Here is a 24,143-nt window from a genome sequence, read left to right as displayed (position 1 = left end):
CGTGAATTGAAGCCCTGCATTGGGACATCACTGGGCATGAAGCCTACTTAAAAAGGAAGAAAAAACTAATAGTACATACATGTTTGTTGCCCAGGCCAAACTGATTTGCTCACTGTCCTCTGAACACAAGATGTTCTTTTTAGCATCTTGTCTTTCAAAGTTCTACCCATCATTCAATACCCATTTTAGGTTCTGCCTCATTTATAAAGCTTTTCTAACCATCTCAGAAATATTTTTCCCCTCTTCTCTAGACTCTGTAGCAGTCCTTTACATGCCATACATACAGCAGTCCTTTACATGATACAACTGTTGTATCAGTTGTATCAACATCAGTTGATGAGACATGATATTTATATGGCACAGTGAAATAGACTGGAAGGGGTTTAGATCTCTGGTGAAAGCTCCTTATGGCTGTTTAAAAGTACCTTAGAAAAAATGAAACAATTTCTTGTACTGGCTATAATTTTCTATGAAATAAGAAGTGGAAACATTTCTCAGAATTCACTATACATATGGCAGCATGATGCAGTGAAGAAAGCTAATGTTTTGGAGTTGAGGCCTAGGTTGCATACGTGCCTCTCTGTAAGACGTTGAGCAGATTACTTAACCTTTCTAGGCTTTTGTTTCCTTGTTTATTTAAGATGGAAATAATTACTCTTGGAGAGTTTCTGAATATCAGAGACAAAGGGGATGGCATGTATATGCTTGATGGGAGTGTATTTCCCTTCAGTTTTACCCTTTGGTAATGTGTTGTGATTGTGGTTTTATCTTTTGATGAATTCAGATACTTTAACTTCCGTTCCACTTGTGTGAACAGACACATAAAGGGATTTTTATTCTTCTTGATGGTACAGTTCCTGTTTCAGAATACATGGGGTGTGAAACTTTTAATCGTGAGACAAAACAGTGTGCAGTTTTTTCCATTGTTAAATGAGGCCTTCCTTGCATTAACCAGAGTATGGGTCTCTAAAGCATGTTCTGAATTAAGGACTGCTTGTTCTCTTTACTTAAAACAATCCTGCAAATACATTGTTGAGGCACCATATATAATACAACAGCAGTAATTTACAGCTTGTTTCATCGTTCTCTCTCCTACCTCCTGGAATTCCATTCTGCTACACTCCAGTTTTAATCAAAGTGATCTCTAAGGCAGGAGCCTATGATTTCCCAGATCTTTCTAATAATCCAAGATAGACACCTGCAATTTGAGTCTGTAAAGATAAACTTTACTGACAGTTTTATTAGATAACCATACTTATTTAGTAAATAAATGTGCTGTTGAGAAACTTTTATTGGTAAAGTTTTCTCCCCTTTTTTCCATGTACTTTTAAAAAATAACCATATAAACAGTGGATGAGTCACAAATGAGCCCTATGATGTGAGGTTATCTTTGTCATCCATCCTTTCCTGACTGGTTTATAATATCTAGGTTTACCTTAAAATCCGCTCCAACTATGTTGGTGTTCTTATTGTCCATGATCATATGCTTATTTCTGTCTTGTTTATGTAATTTTTCTTAGTTTGAATACCCTTACTCTTTTCATTTCCCAATCCAGCTTAAATTCTCATCTGTAGTTATGTCCTTTTCATGAAACCATCTCAGCTGCGTCGTACTGTCATCCTCACATTTCTATATAACTTATTACTCACATTGTAATATCTTTCCTTGGCACTTAATGTAGTCCTTGTGGCATCAAATAATGAATGTACTTAGTAGGTACTCAAGCTGATTCAAGAGGAGATCTTGAATAATCTTAGATTTTAGACAAACTAGCCATGTATTCCTTGAGCAGAGTATAAAGCTTATTGTTAGGATCTGTACCTGGAAAAAAGTTACAGTTTTAAAATCATGTAGTATAAAATAATCTTTTGTAAAGGGTGGCATGTTATATGTACAGATTTAGTGATATTACCAATACTGTTGAGCCTACACATTTATTTTGAAGAATAACAATCTTTAGATTCATCATTTTTTTCTTCATATTGTGATAATAGTGATTTGTTCTTTAACCTTTGAGCCAATTGTGGTAATTCCCAGATTTTCCTTTACTTTGTAAAGTAATGTGCCCCAACTTGCCAGGTGGGAAGGTGTAGAAGTAAATAGTGTGTACCTGAGCAAGCAGGAGCCATTTAAAGAGATAGTAGAGGGGCGCCTGGGTGGCTCAGTCGGTTAAGGGTCCGACTTCAGCTCAGGTCACGATCTCGCGGTCCGTGAGTTTGAGCCCCGTGTCAGGCTCTGGGCTGATGGCTCAGAGCCTGGAGCCTGCTTCCAGTTCTGTGTCTCCCTCTTTCTCTGTTCATGCTCTGTCTCTCTCTGTCTCAAAAATAAATAAACATTTAAAAAAATTAAAAAAAAAAAGATAGTAGAAGGAAAAGAAGGGTGGAAGAAAATGAATTGAGAGGATTTGAATGAATATCTTATGCAGTGGTATTGGCCTATTGAAAACATGTGTATGTGGTGGGGGCGGGAGGGGTGGTGATTAGGAATCCAGGACTTTTCCACTGAATACCAGGGTGCCAAGCAGAATTCCCTTATGTGCTAATTTAGGTAACAAATTGCATCCATAACATCTAGCCATAGATGTAAAGTTGACACCATCTTTGTCATCTTTTTTAAGTTTATTTATTTTGAGAGAGAGCAAGCTGGAGCAGGGGAGGGGCAGAGAGAGGCGGGGGGCGGGGGGGGGGGGAGAGAGAGAGAGAGAGAGAGAGAGAGAGAGAGAGAGAGAGAGAGAGAATTCTAAGCAGGCTCCGTGGTGTCAATGCAGAGCCCACTGTGGAGTTCGATCCCACGAACCGTGAGATCATGACCTGAGCCAAAACCAAGAGTCAGACACTTAACTGAGCCACTCAAGCACCCCAGACACCATTCCCATCTTTATCAGTACCATTATTACTAGTGTTCATTTAGTGGTTTTATACATGGCAGGCAATGCTTATGTAGTTTCATGATCATTTGTTTAATCTTTTACAATAGGAGATCTTAACATTAAACCTTTTTAATGCTGACCATTCCTTTGGCAGACTGGTTAAGCCTTTGGGTTCCTGCTCAGAATGTTTTGAAAGAACACAAAAGAACACAAAATACATAGTATCAGAAATGAGGGGCGTCTGGGTGGTTCAGTCCATTAAGTACCCAACTTTTAATTTCAGCTCAGGTCGTGATCTTATCATTCATTGGTGAGTCCAAGCCCTGTGTCAGGCTCTGCACTGGCAGTGTGAAGCCTGCTTGCAACTCTCTCTCTGCCCCTCCCTCACTTGCCCTCTCTCTCTTTCAAAAATAAACAAACAAACAAACAAAAAAGGAAAATAAATGAAACCAATCAACCTGTTAAAAATCTGATAAAGTAATATGAGCTTTATTTAATACCTTAAAATACAAGCTGTATTGGGTGGTCTGATAACTACATTCAGATTTGCAATGAGTAAATGTTATTTTGGGATCTGCACAGGTAGCTGTAAAATAATATGAAAATTTCTGGTCAGTATACTGTAATTTCTAATTGCTGTACTGTTAATATTATTATGGTTTGCTTACATTCATCATTGGAGGAAAATTAAATTTTATTTAGAGGTTAGCAAAAGTGAAGATGTAATTTCTTTCCCCATCCAAATTTTCTGGGATAAATTTTCATGGACCCCAGATTAAGAACCCCTGCCTTACAATACAAGAGATTCTGTTGTTACACCTATAATAAGTGGTAAACAGGGGTTTGAACTTGAACAGTCTGGCTCCACACCCCAAGTTCGTTCCTCCGTTATAGAACACCTTGAAGTTGCATAGTCTTTTCCCCACATTTAGCTAGCTCTTTACCTTAGGAGAAAAAAAAAAAATCTTGAGCATTTTACTTCTTGTTTAAATTAAAAACCACACTTGATCTTAGCCAAAAGGCTGAGAGGTGGTTTAAATTAAAAACCAAATAATTTTAAAATTTTTATGTTGGGTGTAAAATGAAATTTCCTTTCTGTGTTATGGTGAATACAGTATTTGAGGCTTAAAAGAATAAAGAGGAATGACTATAGCAGAGATTCTCAAACTTTAGGTATTGTGATCATCTGTAGGGCTTGTTACAATGTCAGCAGTTCCTCAAAAAATTAAAAATGGAATACTGTGTGATCCAACAGTGCCACTTCTGGGCATATACCTCAGAGAATTGAAAGCAGGGTCTCAAATATTTGTACACCCATGTTCATAGCGGTGTTATTCACAGTAGCTAAATATGGAAGCAACCCAAGTATCTATTGAACAATGAACAGATAAGCAAAATGTGGTATATACATACAATGGAGTATTATTCAGCCTTAAAAAGGAAGGATATTTTGCAGTGTGTTCCAACATGGATGAACTTGGAGGACATTATGCTAAGTGAAATAAGCCAAAGACAAATACTAGATGATTCCACTTATTTGAGGTACTTAGAATAGTCAAAACCATGAAGACACTATAATGGTGGTTGTCAGGGACTAGGGAAAGGAGGATTGGGGAGTTGTTTAATAGGTACAGAGTTTCAGTTTTACAAGGTAAAAGAGCTACAAGATGAGTGGTGGTGATGGTTGTACAACATTGTGAATGTATTTAATACCACTAAATTGCACACTTAAAAATGGTTAAGATGGGGGGTGGGGGGTGTCTGGGTAGCTCAGGCAGTTGAGTGTCCAACTCTTAATTTTGGCCCAGGTCATGATCTCCCGGTCACGGAATTGAGCCCCGTGTGTCAGGCTCTGCGCTGAGCGTGGAGCCTGCTTAAGATTCCCTCTCTCCCTCTATCCATCTCCCCCTACCTCTCTCTCTCTCAAAAAAAAAAAAAAAAAAAAAAAATAGTGGGGTGCCTGGATGCCTTAAACGTCCAACGTCGGCTCAGATCATGATCTTGTGTCCTTTGAGCTCAAGCCCCATGTCAGCCTCTGTGCTGATAGCTCAGAGCCTAAGAGCCTGTTTCTGATTCTGTGTCTCCCGCTCTCTGCCCCTCTCCCATTTGCTTTCTGTCTGTCTCAAAAATAAACATTAAAAAAAAAATTTTAATAGTTAAGATGATACATTTTATGTGTATTTTACCACAATAAAAATTTTAAATTAAAAAAAATTTTTTAAGTTTATTTGGAGAGAGAGGGTGAGTGCTCTAGTGGGGGAGGGGCCGGGGGGGGGGGGGTGGAAAGAAAATCCCAAGCAGGCTCCACACTGCCAGCACAGAGCGTGGGGGAGGGGTGAACTCACAAACCATGAGATCATGACCTGAGCTGAAATCAAGAGTTGGACACTTAACCAACTGAGCCACCTAGGCTCCCCTAAAATGTTTTTGAATGATTTTTTTTAAATGTAGTATCAGGTCCCTCCCCAAGAGTTTCTGATTCTGTTGGTCTTGGGTGGCCTGAGAATTTGTATTTCTAGTAAATTCTCAAAAGATGTTTGTGCATCACATTGAATACCACTTTCTAAGAGATTGGAGGATTGAAGGTGGGTGGGGAATGACTTAAAGAGAGACTTAGAGGGGCGCCTGGGTGGCTCAGTCGGTTAAGCGTCCGACTTTGGTTCGTGTCATGATCTCACAATTTGTGGGTTCAAGCCCCACGTCAGGCTCTGTGCTGACAGCTCAGAGTCTGGAGCCTGTTTCAGATACTGTGTCTCCCTCTCTCTCTGCCCCTCCCCTGTTCATGCTCTATCTCTGTCTCAAAAATTAAAAAAAATAATAATAAACAGTAAAAAAGAAAAAGAAACTTAAAGTTTGGTCTGAAATTACAACCTTTTCTAGGGTGTGGACTTCGAAAAGATTTTGGCTTTGTCCTTTGAAATGGGAAAGAGCCAGTTATTCTCACCTTTTAGGATATTCAAAATGTATCCCATAATTCATAACATTAAAATTGTAATAACTTGAATTCAAGTAGAATTGTTATATTGACCTGAATGTAAATATTATGGTGTTATCAGTAAAAATTTTTAATTTGAACATGTTGGGTTTTATCTTTTTTATCTGTGTTTATCTAAAAAATGACCTGATCCAGTAGCAAAATCAAGAACGTATTTTGCCCAGTGTAAAAAATAGAAAAGCTTGCAAGATTCAAAGTACTTGCAGTAGAAATTAGGTGTATTTAAGACTTATCTGTTCAAGTTCTGAACAGTAGAGAACAAAGGTGTTGACAAAAAATACTGTGTGTATTTATAAAAGCTGTTTGGAGTTTATATCATATGATTGTTCTGGGGCCATCTCTTCTATCTAATTTTTCACACTATCAAGATTGTTTGAGTTGCACCTGTTGGGAAATCTGCCCCAGACTGGTTAAACTTAAAACCACACACACAGCTATAGGTTTATGTAAGTGAACAGTGTAAGAGTATATTTAGCTTTAAGCACAGCTTGATCCATGTCTCAAAGCCATCAGTTTCCATCTTTCAGCTTCCTCTGGTTTCTTTAGGCTGCACATGGTGGTTCTCTTGGCAGTAATAGCATTACACCTTCATTTAGCCTCACACCTTCCTGCCTTAAAGCTCTGTAGAAAAGAGAAAGCCTGTGTACCAGCTTTCCCAGCAAAAATTCTAAGATTCACTCTGATAATACCAGCTTCATGGGCCCAGTCTTCCAATCACTATAATTTGGAGTTAGGATACACCCTTAAACCAGTCTGATTACTTTTCCTGGAGCTGGGGATAGGGGAGGACTAACTGCCTAAACCACATACAGGACTGATGTTAGAGGGAAGGGTGGGACATTGTTTGTTCCTTAAAAAGAGGAGAAATCGTGCTGTACATTAAACCATAAGCTTCTCTCTCATTCTAAGATCTTGAGAATAAACCTGTCATTTTCAGTCCCCTCTTTTTCTCACTGAAAGAAGGCAGAGAATTAGAGAATAAATAGCTGAAATAGATTTCACCAAAAAGGGAGTAGGATATGGGGAATCAGAGAGGGAAAGCATAATTATAAGACCTTCTCAGCTGTTGTTCCTGGTCAGTCTATCAGAAGTTTTTAAAAAATGAGGAAAGAGGCGCTTGGGTGGCTCAGTTGGTTAAGCGTCCAACTTCGGCTTAGGTCATGATCTCGCGGTCTGTGAGTTCGAGCCCCGCATCCGGCTCTATGCTGATAGCTCAGAGCCTGGAACCTGTTCCAGATTCTGTCTCCCTTTCTCTCTGCCCCTCCCCCGCTCACACTCTGTGTCTTTCAAAAATAAATAAATATTAAAATTTTTTTTAAATGAAAAAAAGGATTCATACACATTCATATTTTGTTCCTTCCCCTCCTTTTTTCCAACCCTGAAGACTAGTAACTCTGTCCTATATAATATAGGCTGTTTGCCTAGAAACATTCATGTAACCATTTTTATTTTTATATGGTTATATATTCCCATCTATCTGGCCCTTATATCACAGACTGATGTTCTTTCCAAATTAAATAGAGTAAACTCCTATATGTAGTAAGGTTGTAAATCAATAAATTCTTTAGAAATTAGCATTTTCTGTAGTGTTACGTTTTTTTTTTGTTTTTTTTTTTTTTTTGAAATGAACATAACCTCAAGATTTTAAAATATGAAGCTTAGAACTGGACCATGTGACATGTGGCCCTTTTCTCTTATCTCCTCCCAGTTCAAAATGCTTGCCTCTCAATAGCCGGCATTCTCTTAGATCTGCAGTTGGGCTCAACACATTAAAGCCTCAGCACAGTCTTCTTTGTAGTTTTAGCCTTTTTCGGGAAAATTGGCTTAGGCTACCCACCATGGCCATTCTGCTTCCTGTCATAAACGCCACTTTTCCTGGTCATAAAGAGAATCTTTGCCTTCCTTGTACTGTGTCACTTCATGGAGTTGGTGCTTGCAACACTTCTTGCAGAAAGTCTGGCCGGTTTTTAGGAATTCACCATGGTTTCAAGAGCACTGTCAGCATACATAGTTCTATACTGTTATTTATATGAAAAAAGCACTTATTTCTGACTTAAGCAAATCTAGTAAATGTCTCCTTCATAATGGTTTGCTTTCACCAATCTCTGTGCCTTTTTTTTTTTTCCCTACCTGCCATTTTTCTATACCATCAGTTCTCAAACTTTACCTCAGGATCACCTTCAGAGAATTCAAGGCGCTTCTTCAGAGTTTCAGATTAAGTAGATCTGGGGTGGAACCAGAGAATTTGCAAGTTCCCAAGTGATCTTGAAACTGCTGGTCCAGGAAACTTTGTTTCAAGAATCTCTGTAATCATTTGTCCCTGCCTTTGCTAATTTCTACTATCCCTCCTCCCTGAAGCCTTCTCTGATCTATCCAAATTGATCCTTCAATTTCTTCTTAAGGTATGCCTATGGTAATTTCTGGAACCTTATTAAATCTTCTGTTTGTTGGATGTGACCCCAGTTAATTTATAGGATTTTCCAAATAGATACAATCTTCCATTTATTTTATTTGTGCAGCCACATGGACCCAGTGAATACTCAGTAAATGTTGCTGGCAATGTCTCTACTATTGTTAGAGATTTCCATTTCATATTTATCTGTATCTAAACTATAATTTTTAGATGAAGTGATTTAGTGTTATCAGAAGTTTCCTATTTGATCTCAAATGACCATCATCAGATTAACACTAACAGTTGAAATAAAGAGAAAATGGATGTGGTAAGTTGGTAGATGTTGAAAATCAGGCACACTTTTTTGAGAGTATTGGTATCAATAAGGTTTCTTTTAATATCTCATCTGTAAGATAATTTCAATTAATCTGTATGAGGCTTAGCTTCAAAACCCAAATTTGTAAACTGTATACTATCACTATGAATCAAACAAAACAAGGTTATTTGTGTTAACAATTCTTATTAGGTTTAACTCCTAATGAGTTTCCACTGTAAATCACCGTTCAACTACCTTATCTACCATAGTTGTGAAATTAGAAAACATCCGAAAGTGCTTGCTTTAAATGTCAGTTGAGTACCTTCTAAAAAGTAAAACTGTAAAAGTGTTTAGGAGTGAAATATACTGATGCCTCAACATTGAAGTAATCAAAAGTAAAAGATTGATAAACGAATATGGAGTAAAGGACATATAAAGCAAAATTACAAGAATTATAGAATGTAGATATTGAGAAAAAGGGTAGTCACTGAACAGTTTTTCAGCTTTTTTTGAAAGTTTGAAATTTTTCATAATAAAATTTTAGGAAAGGGGCACCTGGGTGGCTCAGTCAGTTGAATGTCCCACTCTTGATCTCAGCTCAGGTCACGATTTCACAGTTGGCGAGATCGAGCCGAGCCCCCTGTCAGACTGCATTGACAGCACAGAGCCTGCTTGGGATTCTGTCTCTCTGCCCCTCCCCTGCTTGTGCGCTCGCTCACTCTTGCGCGCGCACTCTCCCTCTCTCTCAAAATAAATAAATAAGGGGCACCTGGTGGCTCAGTCGGTTGGGTGTCCACCGACTCCAGCTCAGGTCACGGTTCGTGGTTCGAGCCCCACGTGGGGCTCTGTGCTGACAGCTCAGAGTGGAGCCTGCTTCCAATTCTGTGTCTCCCTCTCTCTGGCCCTCCCCCCTCACGTTCTGTCTCACTTTCTCACTCAAAAATAAAACATTAAAAAAAATTTTTTTTAATAAATAAACTTTAAAAAATGTTTAAGAAAGATAAACTTACACTGACGAGAATTTATGGGGAATATAGTTATACAAGTAATTGCGTTAAATTGAAATATGAGATTGCCATTTATGTAGGTCTAAAACAGATAAATGTAGGCAATTTCGTTTGGTTCAGCCTGGTACTAAGGTTCTGAGGAGATATATTTTTACGTTTTTTTTTTTTCCTGGTGACTGAAATTGGGTTTATTCGATTCACCTTAATGCTGATTAATTATGCTGGTCTAGATGTACTTAGCTACATATGCTGCTCATTGTTGAAATGAAAATCTTAGAAGAACCTAGAACGTTGCTAGGTATTATGCCTGTTTTGTTATCACAACTGTATATCTCATTTCCCAGAGGTAAACAAATACAAAATTTCCTCAGTTGTGGGGCACATATATTCTAACACCTCAGTTAACCAAGTCTGTTTGCTTATACTTGTCATTTGAAATGTATGCAAAACTTTGTAAATTATATAGTTATACCCAAACTGTGGATAGTGACGATGGTTGTACAACAGTAAGAATGTACGTCATGCTACTGAACTATACTCTTAAAAGTTGTAAATTTTATGTATATTTCCCCACAATAAAATTTAAAAGATGGAGAGGAGGAAGGGGTACTTTTAGATAACCATAAGGTAGTATGAGGGCTGAGACAGCTTGACTGAGGTGGGTCATGGTGCTAAACAAACACTGCCTACCTCCCATTTTTACCTAGGTCGTATGAAACCTGATTGAATTTGAAAGCTGAATAAAGTCACAGTTTTGGATGTTGCTATGAATTAAGTATTTTTCCCCTGTTCTGGGGTGCTTGGCTGGCTCAGTCAGTGGAGCATGCAACTCTTGTTCTAAGGATCATGAGTTCAAGCCCCACAGTGGGCATGGAGCCTACTTAAAAAAAAAAAAAATAGGAAGTTTTCCTACCTGTTCTAATTGGAAGTTTTTAATTGGAGCACCCAGTTAAAATATATGTTGTCCTACAAGGACTGGAGACCTCATGAATCTACAGTACCTGACTAGTCTTTCCCATTGAGCATAGTTAAGCTAGTTCTGACAGAAGCAATTTATTTAATTAAATGAAAAGTGCAAAGTAGATGGACACCTGGGTGGCTCAGTTGGTTAAGTGTCCAACTTCAGCTCAGTTCATGATCTCAACTGTTGGTAGGTTTGAGCCCCCGTGTCAGGCTCTGTGCTGGCAGCTCTGGAGCCTGGAGCCTGGAGCCTGCTTCGGATTCTCTGTCTCCTCTCTCTGCCCCTCCCCTGCTTGTGCGTGCACACGTGCCTGTGCACTCTCTCATTCTCTTTCAAAAATAAACATTAAAACATTTTTTAAAGTGCACAGTAGAGGGGCTCCCGGGTGGCTCAGTCAGTTGGGCGGCCGACTTTAGCTCAGGTCATGATCTCGCGGTTTGTGAGTTCTAGCCCCGCATCAGGCTCTGTGCTTACAGCTTGGAGCCCGGAGCCTGCTTCGGATTCTGTGTCTCCCTCTCTCTCTCTGCCCTTCCCCCATTCACGCTCTGTCTCTCTCTCTCAAAAAAATGAATAAATGTTAAAAAAAATTTTTTTTAAGTGCACAGTAGATAACAAGCTTCAGTTAGCAGTTTCTAATTGTACACACTTCAATGGGGGCAGGGAGAAGTGAATGGTCTCATGGAGTTAAACTGTATTTGCCCTAATGAAAATCAGTGCCAACTTGTGTCAATTGGGAGAAAAAATAATGAATTGCACCTAATTCCACAAGAAAAAATTAGACTTCATGAGGTACTTTCTCTCTCTTTTTTTAAGTTTATTTGAGAGAGAATCCCAAGCACACTCCATCCCAGGGCTTGAACTCAACAAACCTTGAGATCTTGACCTAAGCCGAAATCAAGAGTCAGATGCCCAAGTGACTGAGCCATCCAGGTGCCCCTAGACTTCAAGTATTCTTAAAACCAAATTGGGGGGGGTGGGTGGCACCTGGGTGGCTCAGTCAGTTGAGCCTTCTCTTGATTTTTGCCTCAGGTCATGATTCCAGAGTTGTGGCATAGAACCCTACATCAGGCTCCCTGCTGAGCAAGGAGCCTGCTTGGGATTCTCTCCCTCTGCACCTCACCCCCACTTGCACACATGCGCACACACTCTAAGAAAAGCAAAATGGGAAACATTTTTTTCTAACTTTTTTAAAGTTTCATTTATTTTTGAGAGAAAGAGCACTTGTGAGTGGGGGAGGGGCAGAGAGGGGGAGAGAATTTCAAGGAGGCTCTAAGCTGTCAGCATAGACCCTGATGTGGGGCTCAATCTCAGGGACCTGTAGGATCATGACCTGACCTGAAATCAAGAGTTGGATGCTTAACTTACTAAGCCACCCAGGCACCCCTGGAATATGTTTTAAAATTAACCGTCTCAATTGCATTTTTAATATAAACATCTCAGAGTTGAGACTTCTAGATTTCAAATATAATAAATATAACTCCACAGAAAAAAGAAAGTCATTCATACTTGAAACATGTAGGCCCAAATTTATTATATCACTATCCTAAAACAGTTTATCCTGATGTCTTTATCTCTTCCCCCTTTATTTTTTTAAGACTTAATAATCTTTCCCTCTTCACATAGTCATTCTTTACCAGAAAGAGAAATTATTTTTCCCCTCCGTTGAAAATTGAATGAGACCATAGTGAAATTATTTGTATAATCCTTTAGTTTTCCAAGTTGAAGAGGTTTAGTGTTGTTGAAGTGGGGAAAACACTGAATTTCACATATTTCTGTGCTTACCCAAAGAATTATTAGGGTCTTCTAAAACAAAAGCAGCTTGAGGGTTGTCTTTTTGCACTCTGATTCATAAGAGAAGGTGAAGAATTATTGGAAAGATGGAGGGAATTACATAAAAGGAAAATTCAGAAAACAAGATTCTGCAGAAGAATATAAGGAAAAACCAAAAAGAAGAAACTCCAACTGGAAATCTATTGATTGTTTTGTCACCTTGGTATTTGAATGTAAAGTAGAGGTTCTATATTATAACATAGTAGGCTTATCTCATTAAGTGAGTGCTGCGGTGGAAGGGAGGCTGGGGTCTTAAAGATAACGTCATTATTTCTCTTTAATTTACAGAAGTTGCTGGGTGTGTTTTGCCACTGATGAAGATGATAGAACAGCTGAATGGGTGAGACCATGCAGGTGCAGAGGATCTACAAAATGGGTTCACCAGGCTTGTCTACAGCGTTGGGTAGATGAAAAACAAAGAGGAAACAGTACAGCCAGAGTGGCATGTCCTCAATGCAATGCTGAATACTTAATAGTTTTTCCAAAGTTGGGTAAGCAGATCATGAAAAACAACAAAGATATATGTGATGTTGTTTTTTTAACTCTATGATCTCAGGTTTATTTAAAAGTGACCCATCTCTTTGCTTTTTTGCAAATTTCTCTATTCCCTTTCTGTTATCTCCTCTCTGAATGTTATTTTTTTGTTTTGCTAATAGTTTACATTATCCTTAATATATCCTCAAACCCACCCATTTGTCTGTGTATTAAATGTTTTTATGTTGGTTGAGTGGATAAAAAACTGGGACATCTGACTCTGTGGATAAAATCAAATAACAAAACTATAATAAAGAGCTGACCAGAAGAGCCTTATTCTTTGGAGACCATTGATGTATGAGAAAAAAAACAACAATGTGTTCTTTCTAATACTTATCCTTAATTCTTCTATTAAGGAATAAAAGGGAAGTTAAAGACTTAATAGACAGTGTTAATCTCATTTTTGGATTCCAATTTATGTGGTTATCCTTCATGAAAACTACTTTCTTCTTTCTGCAACTTGGGCAGGGAAGTAATAACCAGAGATCTTTTAGAATGGGGCTAGCATTGAAAAAAGTAGAGCAGATGATTTAAAGGAAGCTGTAAGTAAGGCTGATATTTAGTTACCACGTTCCATTACAGCCACGTGATTATGGTGTCTCTGGTGTTTAGCTTATACCAGTTATTAAACATTTTTAATATCACCTTGGCTATAATAGGTATATGAAGGCAGTTCAGGTTCTGGGAAGGTCAGATGGAAAGAATGACTTTCAAGGGGAGTAGGGTTCAAGGAGAAATTGAAATAATTATTAGATTTGTTTTTCCTAGAGGCTATACATATTGAAGTAAGACCCTCTTTTAAAAAAAAATAAAAATAGGCAATGTAAATGCAGATAATGAAGTGCTTTTCTAATGTGAGAAGTTTAATAATAAGGGTAAACAAAATTTCCCTAGCATAATTCATAGGAAGAAATAATAGCTTCTTATAAAAGGAAAGTAGTAGAGAAAGTAGTGTTTCTCAAACATTTAGAATTTGTGGACCACATGATGGGTCTTCAAATAGACCATGGATTTTAAATAAAGACAAAAGAGTAAGTCACACATCTCCATTATACAGTTGACTCTTGAACACAGTCATTAGGGGTACTAACACTGTGCAGTCAAAAATTCACCTACAGCTTTTGATTCCCCTAAAACTTATCTACTCATAGCCTTACTGCTAGCATAAACAGCCAATTCACATATATTTTATATGTTATATGTATTATATACTGTATTCTTACAATAAAGTAAGCTGGAGAAAAGCAAATGTTAAGAAAATTATGATAGAAAATACATTTATAGTACTGTACACTGAATTTATTCCCAAAAATCCACTTATAAGTGGAGCCATGCAGGTCAAACCTGTGTTAAGAGTCAACTAATAATATTAAAGCAGTATTCTAAAGTAATTTAAACATCAGGAAAAGCAATTAATTACTGCTGTATTCTTTCACCATACTGATACGTAGCTCACTAAAATCAAAGTTAAGCTTTCATATTTAACTTTTTTTTCCAACTCTTTAATTCTACTAATCTCACTTTTCAACTATAGGTTTTTGGGAATAGGAAGTATAGGATGATTCTGTTAGGTGTTTTAGATATTTATATTTGGATGGATACAAAAATTATTACAGGAATTCTCATCGAAAACTACATACAGTGTTAGGTGAGGCACTGAGTTGACAAATGAGTGGCACTCAGCAGTGACACTGAATATTTCATTTTGGAAGGTGGCACTGGTAAATCTCTCCTTTTGGTTGTATTCATTTCTAAAAAGTTTTTAGGTCTAGTGTGATGATTAAATATGATTGTTAGGTATACCTAATACTAAGACATTGATTTTTTTCTGCCACAAGGAGAGAAAATGGCTAGATGTTGGAAAGGTCAGACTTCTTTTGGTTGAGGCATTTGTATCACGATTTGCTCTTAATATACCTTAAGAATTTTGCCCTCAAATGACAAGTTCACGCTATTCACTCTACTGTTGGCCATGGAGATCTGCCACTTGAGTAAACCACAGATAATCGTAGAAATTATTTACTGACTGTCATTTTCGTGAAAAAAAGTTTGTGTACTTCATTTGAATAGTTTTTATTAGCATTCTTTTCTCTTGACGAGATAACATGCTGAAGATACCTGCTCAAGGGCTGCAGTTTGAATTATATTCATAGTTTGCCATGCAATTTTTTTTGTAACATTTTTTTTTAATTTACATCCAAATTAGTTAGCATACAGTGCATCAATGATTTCAGGAGTAGATTCCTTAGTGCCCCTTACCCATTTAGCCATGCAGTTTTTAACACTAACTCAAGAATAGGCGGCTTACTGGCAAATGCCAGCTGTTGTCGATAAATGAAGCCATGTGTGAATTGGCTTTCAGGTGCCATACTCTTGTTACACACATGGCTAGTCCTCTTGCTTGGCCATACTGATCCCAGTATACCTTTTCAAGTCAAGGTTCAAAAATAATTGTTGGTTAAAAGAAAATCCCTTCTGTTTCATGTTTTCACTGATAATCAGTTAAAAGTTGCATATATTTCTTGATTTACATGGTGTATATGCCATGAGTTGATTCATATTCTGAACACTAGTGGTTTCTTCCAGCCATAAAACAAAATATTTAAGAATATGCATCTGTAATAGTAATTGTTCTTACTGTGTACCAAACATAAATGTCCAGTAGTGTCATCTGATGATAGAATTTTGCCAGCAGATTGTTTTCTTTTAGCATATTCGTGATTAATGTTTCACTAACCATTTATGCCTGTTTTTGTTAAAGTAAGTTGGAAGTTCCTTTGACTACAGTTTTTATCTTTGTTTTCAGTGACAAAATTCATAATGCAGGCTTTGATTGCAGGCTGGAGTGGTTGAAAATTCTGTGAATGCTTTAGTGGCTTCTCGTCCCTGTTTTATAATGTTTCAGTCCCTGTTTAATAATGTGTTACAGTACAATGGGAACAAGGAGGTCTTCTGTGCAAACTAATTCTAATTCACTGGCCACAGTCCATTCCAAGATCACATTATTTAAACTCTGATAGTATATCATTTATCATTTATGACATTCTGAGTTAAATGTATTTTTATCACTTTTGCTCTTCAGTGAACCTTTGAGGCATTGATTCTTTTTCTTAAATTTGAGATTTAACACATAATAATAACAAAATACATGTTTAACCAATGTGAACAGTTCTCATGATGTGAAGCTTTGTTAGCCAAAACAGTCTCCTCTTAAGTATCCTTGTAGAGTATGTGTGACCCTCGAAACATAACAGTTAAAGACTTAAAAGAATTTTCTTTAAAGTCCTTATCTTTTCAAATTTGGGAAATGTTTGGTGATCAAAATTTTTACTTTTTCATCAAATTGTCTGTAGACCAGTTGATAGAGTAATCGCCTGGGACTATACCACTGGTCTCCAAATAACACGTGAGAGACATTGACTAGACAAAGGAATACTAGAGAAAAAATGCAGAGTAAGAGGTGACGGTTAAAGTTCTGTGGGATGATCTTTGTATAACAGGTTTTATAAGTTTTATATGGATTTAGCCTCAGTCTAGCTGGCTAGCTGCATCAGTGGTGGCCACAATGGAGAGGTGGTGGCAAGTGTGTGTTAATTACTGATAGGGAATATATTGTGTTTGGTTATGAAAACCTTAAAAGATCCATCAGACTCATTCCTCTCACGATTTGCCACCCATCTTATGGTTTCTTTCTCCTAGTGAGTTAGGCCGGTTGCATGTATGCAATTACTTAAAAACTGCTAGAAGTGTGGTCTGAGAACCAGCAATATTGGAATCATCTGAGAGCTGTTAGGAATGAAGAACCTCAGCCCCTCCTCCCACCCATCCCCAGTTTGAATCAAAATCTGCATTTTTATGACATCATCAGATAAGTTATGTACATGTTAAATTTAAGAAACATTACTTTAAAACATGAAGGGGATACCAGCTGAAAAAAGGTTTGTCTTTTATTAAAGCATATCTATGAAGTTTAAGACCAGGTAGTACTCTTGTTTAGCCAAACAGAAGAGTTCAAAGGGCAGAGTTCTTGATTCCCAGGAGAGTACCAGAGACTTTCACATTAGATTCTTTTTCTTTCTTTCAACAACATTTTTATAGTTTTCAGTGTGCAGGTCTTTTGTTTTATAAAATTTATTCCTAAGTATTTCACTCTTTCTGATGCTATATTAAATATATTGAATTATTTTATTTTCAGATTGGTTATTCAGATGCATCAAAACAGATTTTGTATTTTAATCTCATGTCGTAAAACTATGCTGAACTCATTTAATGGTTCTGATCGTTTTTAAGTGGATTGCTTTGCATTTTCTTTATACAGGATCATGTCATCTGTGAATAGAAAGAGTTGTACTTCTTCTTTTACAGTCTGTTTGCTTTTATTTTATTCTCTTGCCTAATTGCTCTGGCTGCAACCTCCAGTACTTCGTTTAGGACAGACATCCTTGTCTTGTTTTTAATCTTAGGAGAAAAACAGTCTTTTGCTCTTACGTATATTATCTCTGAGCTTTTCATCTGGCTTTCATCAAATTGAGAATGTTTCTTCTTTTCCTTATTTGTGAAATGGTTTTACCATGCAAGGGTAAATACTTTTTCTGAGTCTGTTGAGATGATTGTGTGTTCTTTTTCCTTTATTATTATGGTATAATACAGTGATTGATTTTCATATGTTAAACCAACTTTTCATTCGTGGACAAATTCCCAAATTCCTCTTGATCGTGGTTTAATACATTTTATTTCCTTATTTTTAGTTTATTTTGAGAGAAAGAGAAAGCAAGTGGAGGAGGGGCAGACAGAGAGGGAAAGAGAAAATCCCAAGCAGACTCTGACATGAGACTCAATCTCACAAACTGTGACATCATGACCTGAGCAAAAATCAAGAGTTGGATGCTTAACTGCTTGAGCTACCCAGGCACCCCTAATACATTTTAGATATTGCTGAATTTTGTTTGCGAGTATTTTGTTAAGGATTTTTCTGTCTGTAGTCGTAATGGATATTTGTTTGTGGTTTTCTTGTGATTGCTTTCACTGGTTTTGGTTTTGGGATAATCCAGGTCTCATAGAATGAGTTGGGATGTGATCCCTCCTCTTACTTTTTTTGGGAAGAGTTTGTGAATGATTGGTCATTAATTCAAATGTTTGGTGGCAGTGAAGCCATATATAGTCCTGGGCTTTTCTTTATAGGAAGTTTTTGGATTACTAGTTCAATCTTTTCACTTGTTACAAAGTGTTGTTCAGATTTTCTATTTTTTTATCGAGTCGGTTTCAGTAATTTGTGTCTTTCTGGGAATTTATCTCATCTAGATTATCTCATCTGTTGGCATATGATTGTAGTATTCTTTTATAATCCTTTTTATTTCTGTAAGGTTAATATCAATGTCCCCCCTTTCGTTCATGATTTTAGTAATTTGAATCTTTTTCTTCTTTCTTGGTCAGTCTAGTGAAATGTTTGTCAGTTTTGTTGATCTTTTTATTTTTTTATTTTTATTTTTATTTTTTTTTTAATTTTTTTTTTAACGTTTATTTATTTTTGAGACAGAGAGAGACAGAGCATGAACGGGGGAGGGGCAGAGAGAGAGGGAGACACAGAATCAGAAGCAGGCTCCAGGCTCTGAGCCGTCAGCCCAGAGCCCGATGCGGGGCTCGAACTCACGGACCATGAGATCGTGACCTGGGCCGAAGTCGGACGTCTAACCGACTGAGCCACCCAGGCGCCCCTGTTGATCTTTTTAAAGACCCAAATTTTGGCTTCATTGATTTTTCTCCATTTTTCCATTTTCTATTTCATGTGTTTCCACACTAGTCTTTATTATTTCTGTTTGGTTTGGGTTTAGTTAGCTTTTCTTTCCTAGTTTCTTAAATTTTTTTCCCAGCATTTATTTATTTTTGAGAGACAAAGTGTGAGCTGGGGAGAGGCAGAGAGAGAGAGAGAGAGAGAGAGAGAGAGAGAGAGAGAATCTGAAGCAGGCTCCATGCTCTGAGTTTTCAGCACAGAGCCTGACATAGGGCTCCAACTTAGGAACCATGAGATCATGACCTGAGCCAAAGTCGAACTGAGCCACCCAACCAACTGAGCCACCCAGGTGCTCCTCTCTTCTAGTTTCTTAAAGTAAGTTAGGTTATTGGTTTAAGTTTTTGGTTTTTTAGTAGACTTAATTTTTTAGAGCAGTTTTAAGTTCACAGCAAAATTGAGAGGAAGGTACAGAGATAGCCTTATATTCCTTGCCTCTTCGTATGCATAGCCTTCTCCATTATCAACATCCTTCACCAAAGTGATACATCTGTCACAGTTGGTGATACTTCATTATATTATTGACACTTTATTATCACCCAAAGTCCATAGTTTACATTAGGATTTGCTTGATGGTTGTATATTCTTCCAAATGTATAATGACATATATCCAACATCATAGTATATAATACATAATATTTTTATTCCCCTGAAAATCCCCTGTGCTCCACATATTCATCTCTCCCTCCTTCCTATCCGCTGGGAACCACAGATCTTTGTACTACCTCCATATTTTTACCTTTTTCAGAATGCCATATAAATGTAATCATACGGGATGCATTTAGATTAGCGTTTTTAGATTGGCTTCTTTCACTTAGTAATATATATAAAATGTCTCCGTGTCTTTCATGGCATGATAGTTCATTTCTTTTTAGCACTGAATTATATTCCATTGTCTGGATGTACACAGTTTATTTATCCATTCATCTACTGAAGGACATCTTGCTTTCTTCCAGGTTTTGCATTTAAAAATAAAGCTACAGTAGGGGCACGTGGGTGGCTCAGTCGGTTAAGCATCTGACTTCGACTCAGGTTATGATCTGGTTGTGGGTTCAAGCCCTGTATCAGGCTTTGTGCTGACAGCCCAGAGCCTGCTTTGGATTCTCTGTCTTCCTCTCTCTGCCCTTCCCACCCATGCTCTGTCTCTCAAAAATAAATAACAGTAGACATCTATGTACAGGTTTTTGTGTGGACACAGGTTTTCAGTTGATTTAGGTAAATACCAAGGAGCATGTTTGCTGGATCATGTGGTAGGAATATGCTTAGTTTTGTAAGAAACCCAAACTGCCTTTCAGAGTGGCTGAAATTTTGCATTTTTACCAGCAATGAGTTCCTGTTGCTCTGTATCCTTGTCAGCATTTGGTGTTGTCAGTGTTTAGGATGTTCACCATACTAATAGATATTTAGTGGTATCTCATTGTTTCAATTTGCAATTCCCTAATGATACATAGAACATCTATTCATGTACTTATTTACAATCTTATATCTTTGGTGAAGTGTCTGTTAAATATTTTGATCTTTTTAAAATCAGATTCTTTTGTTCTATTGATTTTTAAGTGTTTGTATATTGTGGACAAAAGTTCTTTATCAAGTTATGTCTTCAAATATTTTTTCTCTGTCTGTAGCTTGTCTTCCCGTTCTCTTGATCTTTCTTCTTTTTTAATGTGGTCATTTACAGCTATAAATTTCCATCTAAGGACTGCTTAGCTTTCTTCTTTGACTCACTGATTATTTAGGAGTGGGTTGTTTTAAGTTTCACATACCTATAAACTTGCCAGTGTCCTTCTGCTATTGACTTCTAATTTTATTCTATTTTGATACAAAACCATACTTTGATTTCTGTCCTTTTAAATACATTAAGGTTTGTTTTATGCCCTAACATGATTTATTCTGGCAAATGTTCCATGTACACTTGAAAAGAATGAGTATTCTGTTATTAGGTATAGTGTTCTGTAAATATCTCGTTTGGTTCATAGTATTTTCAAATATTCTCTATTTCCTTGTTGATCTTTTACCTATCCTTCATTGAAAGTGGGATATTGGGGCTCCTGGGTGGCTCAGTGGGTTGGGCATCTGACTTCAGCTCAGGTCATGATCTCACAGTTCATAAGGTCGAGCCCCGAGTCGGGCTCTGTGCTGACAGTTCAGAGCCTGGAACCTGCTTCTGATTCTGTGTCTCCCTCTCTCTGTGCCCCTCCCCCACTCAAACTCTGTCTCTCAAAAATGAAGATTAAAAAAAAATTTTTTTTTCTTTTAAAATAAAGTGGGATATTGAAGTCTCCGACTATTGTTGAATTGTCTGTTTCTCCAGTTCTGTCCGTTTTGCTTTATTTATTTTAGGCTTTATTGTTAGATGTATATATGTTCCAAATTGTGCTGTCTTACTGATGGATTGTCCCTTTTACCATTATAAAATTTCCTTTTTTGGGGTGCCTGGGTGGCTCAGTCGGTTGAACAGCCGACTTCGGCCCAGGTCATGATCTCGAGGTCTGTGAGTTCGAGCCCCGCATCGGGCTCTGTGCTGACAGCTCAGAGCGTGGAGCCTGTTTCAGATTCTGTGTCTCCCTCTCTCTGACCCTTCCCTGTTCATGCTTTGTCTCTCTCTGTCTCAAAAATAAATAAACGCTAAAAAAAAATTAAAAAAAAATTTAAAATTTCCTTTTTTGTTTCTAATAATTTTTGTCTTAAAGTTGATTTTAACTGATGTTAGTGTTGCCACCTTTGCTATTTTATGTCTTAATATATTATTGGTATATACTTAGATTACTTTTTTTTTTTTTCCCCTAAGGCTCCATGCCCAACATGGGGCTTGAAGTCAGGACCCTGAGATTATGTTCTACCAACTGAGCCAGACAGGCACCCCCTTAGATTCCTCAAGTTAAATTTTTATTAGTTTTGTTCTTCTTTATTGTTACTCTCAAGTAAACATTAATTCAAACTTCTGTATAGAGTTGAAGATAACAGTCACCCTCAAAAAGTAGTTAGCAAATATTAAGTGAAGTGTAAAACTTAGGGAAAGATATTCACTACAGATGATGATGACTCCTGCGAGAAACCTTTCCTAGAGAACCTACCAAATAAAATTTATTTTGTAATGTTACTTTATTAACAATAATAATAGTGATATCAATAGCTGTCATTTGCTAACAGGCTCCTACTATTTGCCAGACACTTTGTTGTCACTTTGCCTATGCTCTTTTATTTAAACTTCTCAAAAGCTCTGCACAGTTAGGTAAGAACAAATTCAGCAAATTTATTTAATAGAATCCCGTGGGCTTCTAGCAAGTAAGTGAAGGAGCCAAGATTTTAAACTGCTGAATTTCTTGTTACTGTCACTCAGTGAGTCAGCTACCAGGTCACATATGAATAAGAAGTAGTTTCAGGTACTGTAAGAAGGAATAGGGATGGTGTGAATTTGAATTTACTTGAGATACTGCTAATAAATTATTTTTATTATTTTCAGTGATTTGATGCTATTAGAATTGAAGGAGAAACATGACCAGGAAGCAAAATGATGGCTAGATGCTTGCACCAAAAGATCTATTCTCTTTTTTCTTTGTGTCCACATTTACCCTGCTGGACACGGCAAAAGATAGCAAATGTGTGAAAGAAAAGATGCCCCAACGAGAGTATCTCTTAGTATTTTCTTTTGTGTCTTTTAAATGTTTCAGTTTACTTTATATATTTTCCCTCTAGATAATATATTCTCATGGACCAAATTCAAAAGAGTAGGGTGTGCAATGAAAGTCTTTTTACCACGTTCACCAGCCAAAATGCTGGTAAGTTTCTTACTCAGAGGCAACCATTGTTAGAAGTCTCAGTGTTTCTCTTTTTTTCCTTCTTCTCTCTCCCTCACCTCACCCCATCCTTGAAAAGCTATAAATATTAGGATAGAGTTAAAAGAATAAACAAGAGATAGGAAAATACCCAAGGATCAGCAACTGTGTGAAACTATTTTCACTCCTAGGCCTGAAAGTGCAGGGAAGGGAAGCTATTAACAGAACTTGACAAGAGCTTTAGCAGAAGCTGTTTAACGGGATCTATGGTCTTAGAGAAAGAAATACAAACTGCCTAGAGTGAGGGAAGCACTTTTACCACCCTCTGATTTTCTCGCCATTCTACTTACTGTTCAGACACATCAGAAGCTAGAGGGCAAGGTTGCCTGGAAGATGCAGTTTGGCGAATTGTGCGCAAAGCAGGGTGGAGAAAGATGAGTAAATATGAAGAGGCAAACACAGTATTGAGCACAATTAGATTATATGTCAAAATATTCTAGACAAATACCCTATATATTATGTTCTGTATTTTTTTTCTTAGCAATATATGGAAGATGCCACTTTATATTAGTGTATAAAGAGCTTTTCTTTCTTTACAGTTATATAATATTCCATCGCAGATGTGTGATTATTTATATAAACAGTCTTCCGTTGATGGGCATAAAGGCTGTTTCTAATCTTTTACTACTACAAACAGTGCTGTCATAAACAGCTGTGAAATAATTTTATGCACACATGCAAATATATCTAAAATAAATGACTAGAGTAGAATTGCTGGGTCAAAGAGTACATGCATTTATAACATTAATAGATATCACCAAATTGGCTTTTGTAGAGATTATACCTATTTAATCTTCCCAACAGTGTATTGGCGTGCCCGCTTTTCCATTGCCTTTGCCAGCATGCTGCTATCAATATACAGAACTAATTATATCTGCTGCCTTAACATTGATCAAAGCTCAGCAGACTGTTCACTCAGGTATTTTTTTCTCTTTTATTATAAAATATTTTGTTGAAAAAGATTATATCATAACTACATATGAGAAATATAGACTAATAAACCATCACTTGTTCACCTACTCCTCAGGTTTAGAAATAAAATATCCTTGTGAGTTCAACACTTTATCATTAAGTAATGACTATTTTATCTACAATAATGCTTTTTTTTGTCTTACACTTGTGTATAATATAGACATGATAATATAGAATAGACATAGCTACACCATCTTTTTTTTAAATCAACTTTTAGGACAGTTTCTGATTTATAGAAAAATTATAAAAATAGCAGAGTTCCCATACATCCCACATCCAGTTTCCTCTATTATTAATGTCTTATTGTGGTACATTCGTTATAATTAACCAATATTGCTACATTGTTATTAATTTAAAGTCCATATTTTATTCAGATTTCCTTAATTTTACCTAATATCTTCATTCTGTTCCAGGATACCACATTACATTTAGTCATGTCTCCGTAGGCTTCTCTTGGTTGTAACAGTTTCTCAGACTTTTCCTTGTTTTTGATGACCTTGACACATTTGAGAAGTAATGGTCAGATGTTTTGTAGAATGTCCCCCAATTCAGATCTGTTTGATGTTTTTCCCATTGTCTGTTGAGGTTATGCGTTATAGGGAACAAGACCACAGAGAAGTGCCATTTTCATCCTATCATAGC

The 24,143-nt window shown here is 37.1% G+C and overlaps 1 protein-coding gene across 1 annotated transcript in view; it reads left to right on the top strand.

Moving 5' to 3' along the window:
* The window catches only part of MARCHF5 (membrane associated ring-CH-type finger 5), a 59,071-nt gene that overhangs the window by 7,287 nt on the left and 27,641 nt on the right, over positions 1 to 24,143 (top strand). Inside the window, exon 2 of the mRNA XM_078434587.1 lies at positions 12,660 to 12,862. Within this exon, the coding sequence (XP_078290713.1) occupies positions 12,660 to 12,862 (203 nt within the window). The remainder of the gene's footprint in view (positions 1 to 12,659; positions 12,863 to 24,143) is intronic.

The sequence above is a fragment of the Panthera onca genome, chromosome D2 (genome assembly GCF_046562875.1).
Source record: "Panthera onca isolate mPanOnc1 chromosome D2, mPanOnc1 haplotype 2, whole genome shotgun sequence".
Lineage (NCBI taxonomy): Eukaryota > Metazoa > Chordata > Mammalia > Carnivora > Felidae > Panthera > Panthera onca.
The sequence above is the reverse complement of the archived record's forward strand: the minus strand, read 5'-3'. Positions and strand labels throughout refer to the sequence as shown.